General features: G+C 45.7%; 1 protein-coding gene across 1 annotated transcript in view; it reads left to right on the plus strand.

Annotated features, from left to right (window-relative positions):
• Positions 1 to 434: 434 nt before the first annotated feature.
• The window catches only part of ALG13 (ALG13 UDP-N-acetylglucosaminyltransferase subunit), a 31,570-nt gene continuing 19,059 nt past the window's right edge, over positions 435 to 12,945 (plus strand). Inside the window, exons 1-12 of the mRNA XM_075512884.1 lie at positions 435 to 912; positions 1,315 to 1,477; positions 1,719 to 1,857; positions 3,528 to 3,636; positions 5,457 to 5,705; positions 6,132 to 6,215; positions 7,153 to 7,203; positions 7,916 to 7,962; positions 8,899 to 8,971; positions 10,730 to 10,811; positions 11,155 to 11,335; positions 12,239 to 12,314. Coding sequence (XP_075368999.1) covers positions 832 to 912; positions 1,315 to 1,477; positions 1,719 to 1,857; positions 3,528 to 3,636; positions 5,457 to 5,705; positions 6,132 to 6,215; positions 7,153 to 7,203; positions 7,916 to 7,962; positions 8,899 to 8,971; positions 10,730 to 10,811; positions 11,155 to 11,335; positions 12,239 to 12,314 — 1,335 coding nt within the window. The 5' untranslated portion in view covers positions 435 to 831. The remainder of the gene's footprint in view (positions 913 to 1,314; positions 1,478 to 1,718; positions 1,858 to 3,527; positions 3,637 to 5,456; positions 5,706 to 6,131; positions 6,216 to 7,152; positions 7,204 to 7,915; positions 7,963 to 8,898; positions 8,972 to 10,729; positions 10,812 to 11,154; positions 11,336 to 12,238; positions 12,315 to 12,945) is intronic.

A 12,945-nucleotide genomic window follows, 5' to 3' on the forward strand; every position in this document is an offset into this window, starting at 1 on the left:
CAGTCAGCAGGTGGCAAGCCGTTGTATCACTTTTTTTTTTCCCTGGGTTTTGTTCCTCTCTCGCTCTCTTGTTGTCTTCCTTTTCATTACAATTTTTTTTTTCCCATTATTAAACTGTTCATATCTCAACCCACAAGCTTTCTTACTTTTGCTCTTCCACTTCTCTCCCCCATCCCACCAGGGCGGGAGGGTGAGCCAGCAGCTGGGTGGTGCCTAATTGCCAACTGCAGCTAAACCACGACAGTCTACAAAGAAAAGGTAGCTGTGGGCATGCTATGGGAATGGCAGGCCCAGCATACCCAGCACCTGGCCCCAGTCAGGCTGTCAGTTACAGTGATCTGTGCCCCAAGTGCTAAACTAACACGCAGAGGGCAGTACTTTCTGAATTCCTTTTCCAGATTTGGGGGTTATTTCCCTCCCTCCTGAAAGTCGGAAAATCTGAGACACTCGTGGCTACCACGCTGAGGTCGCTGAACGCTGCCGGCAAGTGGCCTCGTTAGACACAGGCGGTCGCCGTCCCTGTCCGTCCGGCACCACTCAGGGAGTTCCGCACCCCTACGGCAGGCCCGGCCGCCCCGTAACACCGGGAACGCCCGTCCCGGCACCAGCTACCGCACCTGCCCCGTCCCCTCGCTCGCCCGGGCGGAGATAGCGGGCGTAAAGGAGCAGACGGGGCCCTGAGGAGAAAGGGGCGTGTCCCCGCGGCTGGGCGCCAAGCCGCCCCCTCAGGCCGGCAGCCATTTTGGGGAGCGCTGCGGCGAGCGGGCGGCGCGCCGCGCCCTCTGGCGGCTCCCCGCCCGCAGATCAGCTAGGAGCGGGCGGCCGCCGGCCATGAAGTCCGTTTTCGTCACCGTGGGCACCACCAGCTTCGACGACCTGATCGCGACCGTCTGCTCCCCGGCGGCCCTGCAGGTGAGGCGGCGGAGAGCCCGGCTCCGCGGGCAGCCGTCCCGGGCCTCCCCTTCACGGCCTGCACACAGCGCCTCAAGCGGGCGCGGCGCATGCGTAGTGGGAGTTGTCCCGCCCCTTCCCGCCCCACGTTCCGCCGGTGGCTGCCGGGGCTGCCTGAGGGGGCGGGAGACGGGGGCTACCGGGGGTGGTTGTGGGGGGGCCCTTTGTGGAAGGGGGCGGGAGGCGGGGCCGTGGTGAGTGGCGGCGGAGGAGGGGGAAGGACAGTCGTGAAGCGGGGAGGAACGGGGGATGGCAGCGGCCCCCGTGCGGGGGTAGCTGGGAGCAAGGCCAGGCGCCCCGGTGTCCGACCTGGGTACAGGCACAGCCGCGCACGCCCCCCATCCCACCCTCCTTCCGCCGCAGGTGCTGCAGAGCCGCGGCTACGAGAAGCTGGTGCTGCAGGTCGGGCGGGGTGCGCTGAAGCCGGCGCTGTGCAGCAGCCCGGCCTTGGCGGTGGAAGCCTTCCGCTTCAAGGACTCGCTGGCCGAGGACCTGGGGAGGGCGGACCTGGTCATCAGCCATGCAGGTAGAGCCCCGTTTGTTTGGCGAGCCTGTTCTGGGGGCAGGAGTGGAAGTCGGTTGGGTGAAGTTTGTCTTTCTACTGCTCGGGGCTGGGCTGGCCTTGAATGTTCAGGTCCACAGCTAGAGCTGGATGGTTAACTGTTCAGGAGTCTCCTGTGTTTCAAGAGCAAGTAGATGATACTTCATCTGTCAGAGCAAAACTCTGTCAGGGCAAAAACTCATTGTGTTTTCTCTTTCTCCCGTAGGTGCAGGTAGCTGTCTAGAGACTCTAGAAAAAAGAAAACCAATAATAGTAGTAACAAACGAAAAGCTGATGAACAACCATCAGCTTGAACTGGCAAAACAGCTCCACAGAGATGGGCACGTCCTCTGCTGTAATTGCAGGTACGGAGGTGCTGTGGCTGTCCTGACTGAAGAAGCAGTGTTCAGCACCATCACTCTGTTACTACAGTATTGAGAATGTAACAAGGCAATTTACATCCTTCTCTGTAACGACCATTTGCAAGGTAGATTTTCCATTGTGGATAGATTAACATTAGGTGCTCATTTACCAAACTTGCCACGCCTTTTGACCATGACTCCTTTCAAATTTCTTTTTTTTTGAGGGCACATGTATTCAGATTGAAAGAAGAGCAATTTAAACCAAATAGAAGTGGTTGAATTTGGAACGGTCAGGTAGCATCTTAGAGGCACCTAACAGCTTCTCTCTTTCTCTGCTCTTTCTCACTAGTTGTCTGATTCTTTTCCAAAGTCTAGAAATAATACAACCCAGACCATCAGTTTGTAACCATGAGCTATAAGGACTAAATTGCTCCCTGCAGACTTAGGACTCCATTTCATCATTTTGCTATGTGGATTTTCCTCGTAAAAGGCACTAAAGTTGACTGTATAGATGTACTTACATAACAAAATTGGTTTAGAACAAAACAAGGATGGCCTTACTGCTATGGATCAGGAGTCCACGTAGCTCAATATCCTGTTTGCAGTGGCCATATGCCAGATGCCCAGCCAAAAGTAGACACAGGGTAAGAACATACGGTATTTCCTTGTATTACTTTCCCTCAAATGCTCTTAAGTACCTTGATTCAGGGGGATTCCTAAATCAGAGGCTGTCTGGTTAGTAACTTTCAATACCTCCGTCTTCCAAGTACTTATTCAAGCTGCCCTTTTAACCAAACTTCCTGAATCCACCACATCCTCTGACAAGGAGTTTCACAGATCTACTGCCTGTCACTTCAGGGAAAAAAAAACCCAAACCACCAAACAAACAACCCCCCCAAAAAACGACAACAACCTAGCTCCCTTTGTGTTCATCCTGGCTCCTGTTAGTTTCATTTGCTCTCTTGTTTTGACTATATCTTGCTGTTTTCTCATTACTTATGATTGATTGCACTCTATAAATAACAGATGACCTCTAAATTGAAGGCAGAGGAAATGCAACTCCCATTATTTAGTCTGCCCTGCAAATAGGATTTCGTATGTTTCAGAAGAGCCTTTTGAAAAGACAGGCCTGCCTTTATTGGGCAAGTTTCTTAAACTTACTATCTCAGTGCTTCCGACAGCTTCGGAGACAGGAAGGAATTTTTATTTCTTTTTGTTGAACAGTGCCTAGCATTTGAGCCTTATTTGCAGTCTGATAATAGCAAGCTAACAGATTGATTTAGCTGTTCTTTCTGGCTATGTGTTAAGTGGAGAACTATGCCATGTGTTCAAATAGGATGAATTTCCTGGTATGGTTTATGGTGAAGATCCTCAGATCTTGTTCAGTCTCCCAACATTGCAACCACAGAAGATTAAAAAGTTAAGAGCTGAGGTTGTCTGTGAAAGCTGTGGTGCAGGTTGAAGTGTATTCTCAGCAGTGCTGCCTATGAGCCAGTGATGGCTGGGGCCTGCTCGTTTGTGGGGTCTCTTCTTCCTTTCAATACGTGCCCTTATTTTTGTTTCCGTGCTAAAGGATTATGTGTGTATGAATAGAAAGAAAAATTGTGTGAAGAAAAAATTTCCATTTGGGATGGATTTTTTTTTTAATTTTTGGTTTTGGTCTGTTTTTACAGCACTCTTGTGGAGACACTGCAGTCGATGGACTTGTCAACTTTGAAACCTTTTCCTCCTGGACAGCCAGAAAAGTTTGCTTTGTTCTTGGATAAAGTTGTTGGGTTTCAATAAACAATACAGAGGAATAAAAATGTCAGAATAAAACCTTTCTCCTCTCCTAGTGAGGCCTTCTGTACTTAAGAGTCCACCAAGTGGGACAAACCCTCAAAGAAAATGTCTGTTAATATTAACTGACATTAAATGGTTTCCTCTTTAGTGCCAGTTTAAAGTCATCTAGCTTTATGCTTAAAAGAGCACAGTGACAACAAGGGGAGGAGGGGGAGTATGAACTGTCTAGTTTCTTGGACAGACAGATACTTACATCACAAAATCTGCACTGAGTTGGTAATGCCAGTGAGGAGGACAAGCTAAATTACTTCTTAACAGGCATGGCATATACATAGTAGTCTCTTGACTGTATTTGCCTAGGACTAGTGGAAATAAGTTGTCCTTGTTGATGTTCCCGTGACGTTCTGCAAATAAGCTCATGCCTTCAGCTCTCATTTCATGTGTTTACAGAAGCACTGAAAAGAGAATTTAAAAAGTGAGAGATTTCAGCCTCTTTAAAGGGAAAGGGGCATGTGGTGAATCTGGGTTGGAAAGGTCAAGAGCTGCAAACCTGCTCCCAAACTGTCCACCAATGGACTTGCCTGGTTTTGGGTGATTTACTCCCAAAGTAAAACGTGGCCTATAGGAGAGGAATGGGGTTGACGATACCATCAATCCGTTTACACGGTGCTATCCCGTCATTACTTAGTCTGGACTTCCGTAAAGTGCAATGTTTCCTATTTGATGCTGATTGGAGCTCCCCATTTAAAGTATTGAAATTGTCAACCATGTTGATGCTACCGTCAATTTGTTAAAGTAAATATTTTGAAAAACAAAGGGTGTTTAAACTTAAAAATGTTTACGCAGGCTATTTGGTCTGTGATACTCTAGAATTGTATGAGTGCTGTAGTTGGTGCTAGTTGCCCTTCCTGGAAGTACATTATTTGTTTGGGGTTTTTTTGTTGCTGTTGCTTAAAACAAGAAAAAGAAAATCCTGAATCGGTGCATCTCACGCCCGAGTGCAATTTTTACTCGCAAGTTAAATGTACATAGAGGCATTCTCCAACTCAAGAACAAGGGCTATACGTGGAATAAATCATGCTGCACAGTTGTGCAACAGTGATTTTTGCCGATCCCCAAAGTCTTCCCCAAATACTTTATTAGGACCAACTAAGATTTTCACTTCCTTAACGATTTTTATAGAGCTGTTGTTATTTCAAGTTTACTGCTAGCAGCTTATCTCCAGTCCGAGAGCATGCAGGAATGTCACAGGAAATATTGAGTAACCATTTGACTGATTTTTCCACTAGTTATTTGCAGTCACAGGCACATCGAGCAATGAAGTTGGAACGAGTTAGTTTAGCAAGGACTCCCCTCTCTTCCCGAGGCAGGTCCGGGAGGAGACGGCGTCTGCTGGGGCTTACCGCGGTTTGGCGTACCCCCCACACCGAGAGTTGTGGGGGGCTGGAGGAAAACGACCCCACCGCGCTCGGACGGCCCCTGCAGTCGTTAAGCGGGAGAGCGGGGACAGGTATTTGGGGTTCCTTCGCGGGCATCTTAACATGGCTGCTGCAGGAGGCACCTCCTGCGGGCGGCCCGCGGGCTCACCGGGAGGGTACCGCTCGCAGGCGAAGAGAACCGGGCCCAGCTGCGCTGCCACGGGGACGAGTCAGACTTGGGGGCGCGCTCCGTGCGTGGCAGTGCCCGGCGCCGGCGGGAAGGGGGATGCCGGCGGCCGCGCCGGGCCGGGCCGGGCCGGGCCGAGCCGAGCCGGGGCCGGGCCATGCCGCGCGCGGCGGCGCCCGGCGCAGGTGGGCGCGTTGGGCGCGGCCCCTCATTAGCAGCAGCCGCGCGCCCAGCCGCCACGCGCCGCGCAGCGCAGCGCCCCGCGCGGAGCGCCCGTCTCCCGCTTCAGTCCTTGGCGCTTCGGCCGTTGCCGCCCGGGGAGGATGCAGAAGGGCTGGAAAAAGTACTTCGGGCAGAAGTCCTTCAGCGAGGTGGCCATGGACGAGTACCTGGGCAGCCTGGGGCTGTACCGCAAGATGACGGCCAAGGACGCCTCCTGCCTCTTCCGAGCCGTCTCGGAGCAGGTGGGCGGCGGGGCGGCAGCGGTAACGGTCTCGGGGGCAGCCCGGGCGCCTCAGGGCCTCGCCGGGGCTGGCACGGCGGGCAGCGTCCGCTCCAGGCCCGCGGCTGGAGGTGGGTAGGGCGTGCTCCTGGAGACCGCTCCTGGGTGCCCAAAGTGAGGTGTCTCCGGCGGGGACGTGTGTGGGGCCCGGTGCGATCAGCCCCCTGGGCTCTCGGGCGGGCAGGCAGGCTCCTCGGTCACTTGGGCTTTCCTCAGCTTCTTCCCTCAAGTGCCTGTGGCCCTTCGCAGCGTCTCCTCTCCCTGTTTTGTGAAGTGTTTTGTGGTGGTGGTAGTCTTTTTAAACTATGAGTAAAATAAGCCTAATGTGAAGCATAAATTAAACTCTGCGTTTTTCTCCTTCGTTCTTTCATAACCTTTATTTTTTCAGTTGTTTTCATCTCAAATTCATCACATGGAAATTAGGAAAGCTTGTGTCCTGTTTATGAGGCAACACCAGCATAAGTTTGAATCTGTAAGTAAAGTGTGTTAGGCAGTTTTGCAAGCATAGTTGGGAAGTAATGTGGGAGGGGGTGAGTGGTTTAGCCATAAACATACCCCTATAAACATATGCACTGAAAACATGTCATGCTTTGCCAGGCTTGATGCGTGTAAGAGAAGAGAAATGGCAGGGTAATTGCTTGCTTACCCTATTTGAGTTGCGATCACGCGAGTTTTATTTAACTTTGTATTTCTGAAGTTCCTGAAATCAAGCAAGTTGCTAATACCCAAGTAACCAGGAGAGTGACAGTTACTTGTGTAGTATACTCTCTGTGGAGCAACCCTTGCAGAATTTAGTAGGTAGGAAATATGTAGCATTTTGGAGTAAGAAACGAACATCAAAAGGTGGTGGAAAACTCCAGAGTGTGTTTAATCATTGCATAAAGTCATGTTTTTTTGGGTGGTGGGTTGTTTTTTTTTTTTTTGTTGGTTGGTTTTGCTTGTGGTGGTTTGTGTGGGTGCGTGCATGGCGCGGTTTTGTGTGGTGTTGGGATGTTTTTGGGGATTTTTTGGTTTGTTTTTTTTGATGTGTGTTTTGGTTTCTTTCCCCCTGTAATCACAGTTAAGCACTTAATCTAATCTAGGAGGGAGATGAGTCACTGAGTATTACTCGCTCATGCTTTTAATTTTTGTAGGATCTCTTGGTATTTCCACATTGGTACACCAAATCATTCCTGTGCTTTAAGGTGGGGAACAGCTGAAGTCATACCCCCAGTTAGACCACAGCCCTTCAGAACCCAAAAGTGATAGGAATTGGCAGACTAGTCATGAATTTGGTGTCTATGCCCCCAGTCCCTGCCCTGCCCCCTCCCGTTCAACAGCTAGTAACGTATGGTGTAGCGTTTAGGTTTAACTTTGCTTTCCAACTGGCTAAGTTTTTATATTTGTTTTCTTCTTTGTTTTGTTGAAAGTATGTGGAAGGATCATTTGAGAAATACCTCGAACGACTAGGAGATCCAAAGGTAAGACTAATCTAATACTTGTCAAGAGATTAAAATTTGAGGAGACTAGAACAGGAAAGTAATTAGGTGGTGGTTTGGGGTTTGTTTGTTTGTTTTTTCAGATAAACCCCAATCCTGGGGTCTTATTTGCATAGGTAATACTATGGGTTTGTACTGAATATTCACACGTATAAACAATATCAATTTTAGTGGGGAATTTGGTGCAAAGGAGCAATCTATGCAGACTGGACAGTAAAGCTGAGGCCTCTCGTGGGCCTTATTCATAATTGCAATTCTTCTCGAAGAAGAAAAAAGCAAAATATGTGGAGTGTACCTCAGATCAAATGTTTATCAGGCTCGAATACTAGAGTTCATACCAGGTTCGAATACTAGAGTTCAGACTTCTATTTCTTTAGACTTTAACCAATAAGTGTGGTGAATGCAGCAGTCTCTGAAACAAATATAGTATTTTTAGTTAAAAAAAGATGTGTCTTGAGTGATGTGTGTAAGAGTTGCTGCTAGAACTCAGCTTGGTTATCATGGCCATCCCAAGTTGCAGACTTCCCCCCCCCCCGCCCCAAAATCCTAATATCTCAACTCTCAATGCATTGATGGTTTGTTTTAACAAACTGATGAGTTTGGTTAGGTATTTTAATACTACAGAGAGCTAGAATAGAGTTCTTGGTGTTGAAGATGGCTCTGCTATCTCATGTAATCTCATAATCTTGCATAGGAAAGTGCTGGCCAGCTGGAAATGAGTGCTTTATCAGTGATGTACAAGTAAGTGTGTGTATCTTAAGTTTCGTTTTGGACTTGATGGTGTTTGGGTTTTGGGGCCAGAACCTTTTATTTGTTTGTCGCTGAGATACTAATGTGTGAAATATGGCAAGAAATGCTACTGTAAAGAAGTTACTTAAACTAACATGTGAACGGGTGCCATCACAGCCCCTGTTCTCATAGTGTGGATTAACGGAAGGGTTGGTTTCCAGCGATGTTTATTTGTTACCTTTTTGCTAATGTTAAACTCCGAAGTCAAGTGTTTCCTTCTAGTGGCTGAAGGATGGAAAATGGGGAAAAACAAGGAGCTGTGTGTAGTGGAAACACTGTGTGGTAGTTACAAGCATGACTAAAACTCATTTAGGTGTTCTTGAAAGCTCCAGTAGTGAGGAGTACTTGCCCTACTTGGAGCATAAACCCTGATATTTATTTCAAAGGTAATGTAAGCCTGCACAGGTGCTTTTGTCTTGCTAAAAATGCTGCTATCCTGTAACAAGCAGTCTGGCTCTCCAGTGGTAGAAGGAAGAACCCTCCCTTTGCAGGCTCATTCTGTTCCAGCACTAAAGGAACGAACTGAAGTTTTGCAAGAATTACTAGCTCCCGGTACTGAGGCTCTAATCCTTTTGCAGGATGACTAAATCAGTTAGACTTAATTGTCTCAGTGTCTGAGCACCTTGCCATAAGCATAAGTACTTGACCTAATCTGTGACTAAATATAATGGTTTTTCCCAGATAATATTTTTTTTCCCCTAAGATGGGTGTTCTTTGCTCATCTAGCTATTGCTGTATGGTAGCATTCATTTATCAGGAGACATATTCTACTTGATTTTTCTATAAACCAACAGTGGATTCTCTAAAGAGCTCCCTGCAAACTTCTTCCTAACATGGTTCTACTAAAAGTGTGCTCTTGCAAGTCTTGTTTTTCCTCTGCTTACCTAGGCGAGACTTTATTCTGTACCGGTACCCTGGAAAGCCACCCACTTATGCTACGGACAATGGCTTTGAAGACAAGGTGAGGAGAAGTGAGGCAGTTTCCTTACCCCTACTCCTGAATCCTAGTTACCTAGTCCTGCTTGGTTGTAAAAACTTGTCACTGGAATTGAGTTCTTGCAACTCCAGTGCTCTTGCATACCTGAACAAAACCCCAAAGCTGACTTCAGCTGATGGAAAAAGCACAGTATTTGCACAACAGTTAATTCAATTATAGTAGCTTTGCTTCCCATCTGAGGGGTGGATTCTGTGCTGGTCCCCTGCCAATCTTTTTTGTTACTCCAGCTCATTATTGGAAAGAAGTTTAATTTTGGCAGGAAGAGGTAACATCACCATTCCGGAATATTCTTTCATGTTTTGAAATCTCTTTGGGTAAAAAGACTTCCCAGTGGGAATTTGACTGATCTGACAGGGTAGAATGAAATATCTGGGTTGAGTTGAAGAGCAGAACAAGGTGTATTTATCATATTGGCAAAGAGAAGATGTTCTCCCCTACCCCAGTGCCTCTCTTCCTGAAGTCGGATGGGGTATGCAGTTTTAGTTCCTGAAAAGGGGAAGTTAATGGGAATGGATTAATCTAACAAACTGATTCATTTCTATGACGTACAGATTGAGCCCAGTTAAGAATGGGAGCTAATGGAACAGTTTATCTACACAAGAGTTACTGCTGGGGGCAAAAAGAAGGAACATAAAGGAGAAATACTCTGTATTACCTCCCATCTGACCCCTCTTGTTTTTTCTGCAGTCACGTAGATGTGCCTACACAATTATGTGCTAGCTCAGGCATGATGTTGCTGCGGTATGGATTTCAGTACAGGCTATTATATTTGTCAAAGTGGCTAGTCTGCTCTGAAAGTATTGCTGTCTTTGTTTACATGTGCTTCTTTCTTTTTCTATGTAGTTTCCTGTGTAGCTTAATCTAATTCCAAAATGAGCTAACTTTAAAAATCAAGCAGTATGGTCTAAATGTGTGTTTGTCCTCAAAGGCTTTACCACCAGACCTCTCATTAAGTGTTGGCAGCTGTCTGTCATTAGACTGCATATACAGGCAGCAGCTCTTTCTGGTCTTGGTCATTTTCACCATGAGATGAGAGCTTGTGTTGGCAGAAGACATAGTGCACACTGAATTAAGAGCCCTGGCATCCCAGCTCCTGCAGGTTCACTGGGAAGCATCGTTGCTGGCAATGTGCTGACAGGTGCCTAAGGGCTTCTGCCAGTTGCAGTCAGCTGTGGTCACATGCCAAGATGGGGTTTGATGGTATACGTTTACTTGGTGTATCAGTGCATGTTGCAGAAAGCATGCATCTTTTGAAAAGGTGGCATAATATTGCTTATTAAAAGCAAGGCTTTGTTGAGGGCTAGAGAAGTAGATGCTCTTCTAGTCCCTCAGGTAGGGAAGGGTGAAATGTGCCTTTGATACTTGGACAGTGTATCTCGGGGGTACTTCATTTAATGGCTTGCAGTTTTTTACCTCTTGAACAATTGGTGGTTTCAGAGGTAAGCTGGAAACAAACTCTTATTTCATGTTTAATACAGCATGATGTACAAATTGATAGTTTTTCTTTGTATAATAGACAAACTTATTTAGAGACTTTACCTAGGATTCAGTTTTAAGCTGATTCTACAGCTTTTTCATATTGAGAATATTTATTGTTTTGTTGATGAGTTGGTGTCAACTGTAGAATGAAAGAATAATGTAGTCTTGAGCTAGGGTATCAAACAGAAAGAGTTAGGTTTTACATCATTCCAGCCTTAAAGCCCCTTTTTTTTATTTTCTCAGATTTTACTGTGTTGTTCCGGCAACGGCCATTATGATTCTGTGTATACAAAACAATTCCAGGAAAATGCTGCTATTTGCCAGGGTAAACTTGAAATCATTTTTCTATGGAAGAGGATTATGTGTTTTCATATGTTTTTGTTTTCAGGGGTGGGGAGGGGAGAGATGGAAGCTCATTTATTGTATATTAATATATTCATATACTCGTTATTCTATCTGTTAAGTGGGGTATTGGACCAAATGACTTCCAGAGGTCTCTTCTTCCTACCTGAATTGTTTTATGATCCTCTCCCTAGCTGAATCTAATATAACTAGTACCTTGTAAAAGTAGATAATATCTGAAGATATGCTTACCTTGAAAATTGCAGCAGTTCTTATGGATCTGGTATTATCTTAATTTGGTTTGAGCTTTGTGTTGATTTGTTCAGCTGTATTATATGAGATCCTGTACAAAGATGTGTTTGGCATGGATGAGGAAGAATTAAGGTCTGCAGTTGAGGTGTTTCGAAGTGGATCCAAGAAGAACAGAAACAGTGGCTCTGTAGGAAGTGAGGATGCAAACTTTGATTGTCTTCATGAAAAAGTATCCAGAAATCCATCAGAAAAGAGGTAGTATTTTGGGAAGGGGATGTGGTAAAAGGGAAGCAAAAAAAAATTAAAAACCTTGCAAAGGATAACTTTTCCAGGTTTCTTTGAATGTTCTTAGGGTATTAACTCTTTTCCTATCTCATGACACAAACACAAAGCTGAAGTATATTGTGGGAGAGTGTGCTTTCCTTGGAGCTGGGAAGTGTCACGTAATTGAACATCCTCTGCTGCTGGCTATGTTACAATTGTGTGTTACTCTGTAAAATGACAGCTTGCTTGTAAATAACTGTTCCTTGTGTCATCAGAATATTTTTTAGTGAGAAACTGTTATTACCCTTCTAAGGCTCTGTAGCTCTGCAGAGGCAATATAGTATTGAGGAAATGAGCTCTGCTTTATTTTCTGGTTTGTCCTTTTTATTTTTTTAATGGAATCCTACCCCAAATAGACAATTAAATGCTGGCATTATTCAAGTCAGTTGGATCACTGGGGATGAGGCGAACAGACAGAATGTATCGATAGAAACCCTCATATCCTGTGTCATTCAAGTCACTAGAACGGCTTGAGGGAGGCCTCTTGACCATTACTGAATGCTTGCAGATTACATTGGTTTGATAGGACTTAGAACAGGGTGTCTTGCTGTACTTGACAGTGCAAGAGTTTAATCAGTCGGTGGGATCATCTTCATCCTTTCCTAATGCAAGCAGTAGCCCTCGTTAGGGGTGGGTGTTGGAACAAGTAAAGATCATGTTCCTGAAATTAGGGTTGTCCTGTACTGCATCGTGGCCATAGCTAGTGTTTAAGGGAAAATCTACCACTTGATGGCACCATGGTGCTTTTTCAGATTGTATGAACAGTTGGTTGATTTTAATCCTGGCTAGAAATTATGCATTGTATCTTTTGTAATCTTATTTTTAATTACTTAGAGTGGACGACTGGGAAGGCAATGATACTGACAATCCACAGGAAGATAAGTTCAAACAAGGCATTGAAGAAGAAAAGGTTTGTCAGTTAGGGAAGAATTTCTTATGGTGTGGGGTTTTTTTTGTTGTTGTATGACGTTACCCTTGTTCGGGCTAAACCCTCTTTTGCACTTTCTAAAAATGATGTTTTGGAAAGTGGGTGGCTTATTTCTTCCATCTGCTTGTCTTCTGGTTTTGGCCTTGAGCTTCTCTTAAATTGGATAAGCCTTTTTCCTTTCTTAGATTCTCTTGTTCTTCTCTAGCTAATACTCCCCCCCCCCCCCCCCCCCCCCCCCCCCCAAGATGGAGCTTAGAACATGTTTCCTAGTCTGCTGTTTGTTTTTTCCCAGAAATGGTTTAAATCAGCTCACTTTTGTTTCGAACACAGTATAAATCACTTCAGAACAGTTTTAGAAGCTCTGTAGAAACCTGTCTTCAGATATAATAACTGAAATTCCCACCAACTTTTGAAGCCATGGCTTCATTGGTCTGGTTAGCTTCCTTTGGTTCTTTTTGAGTAAAGAACATGCCAGTTGTTACTCTGAGCCTGTTTCTAACCTTTCCAAAGTCTGTTTGTTCAGCTTCTGGATGCCTAAATGTGTTTTCATATTCTTGAGCTTTAGTTTTTGGGCAAATATAGTGGAAGTGAAAATTTTGGAAAACAGTATGTG

Source organism: Mycteria americana, chromosome 10 (genome assembly GCF_035582795.1).
Source record: "Mycteria americana isolate JAX WOST 10 ecotype Jacksonville Zoo and Gardens chromosome 10, USCA_MyAme_1.0, whole genome shotgun sequence".
In the NCBI taxonomy this organism is placed as follows: Eukaryota; Metazoa; Chordata; class Aves; order Ciconiiformes; family Ciconiidae; genus Mycteria; species Mycteria americana.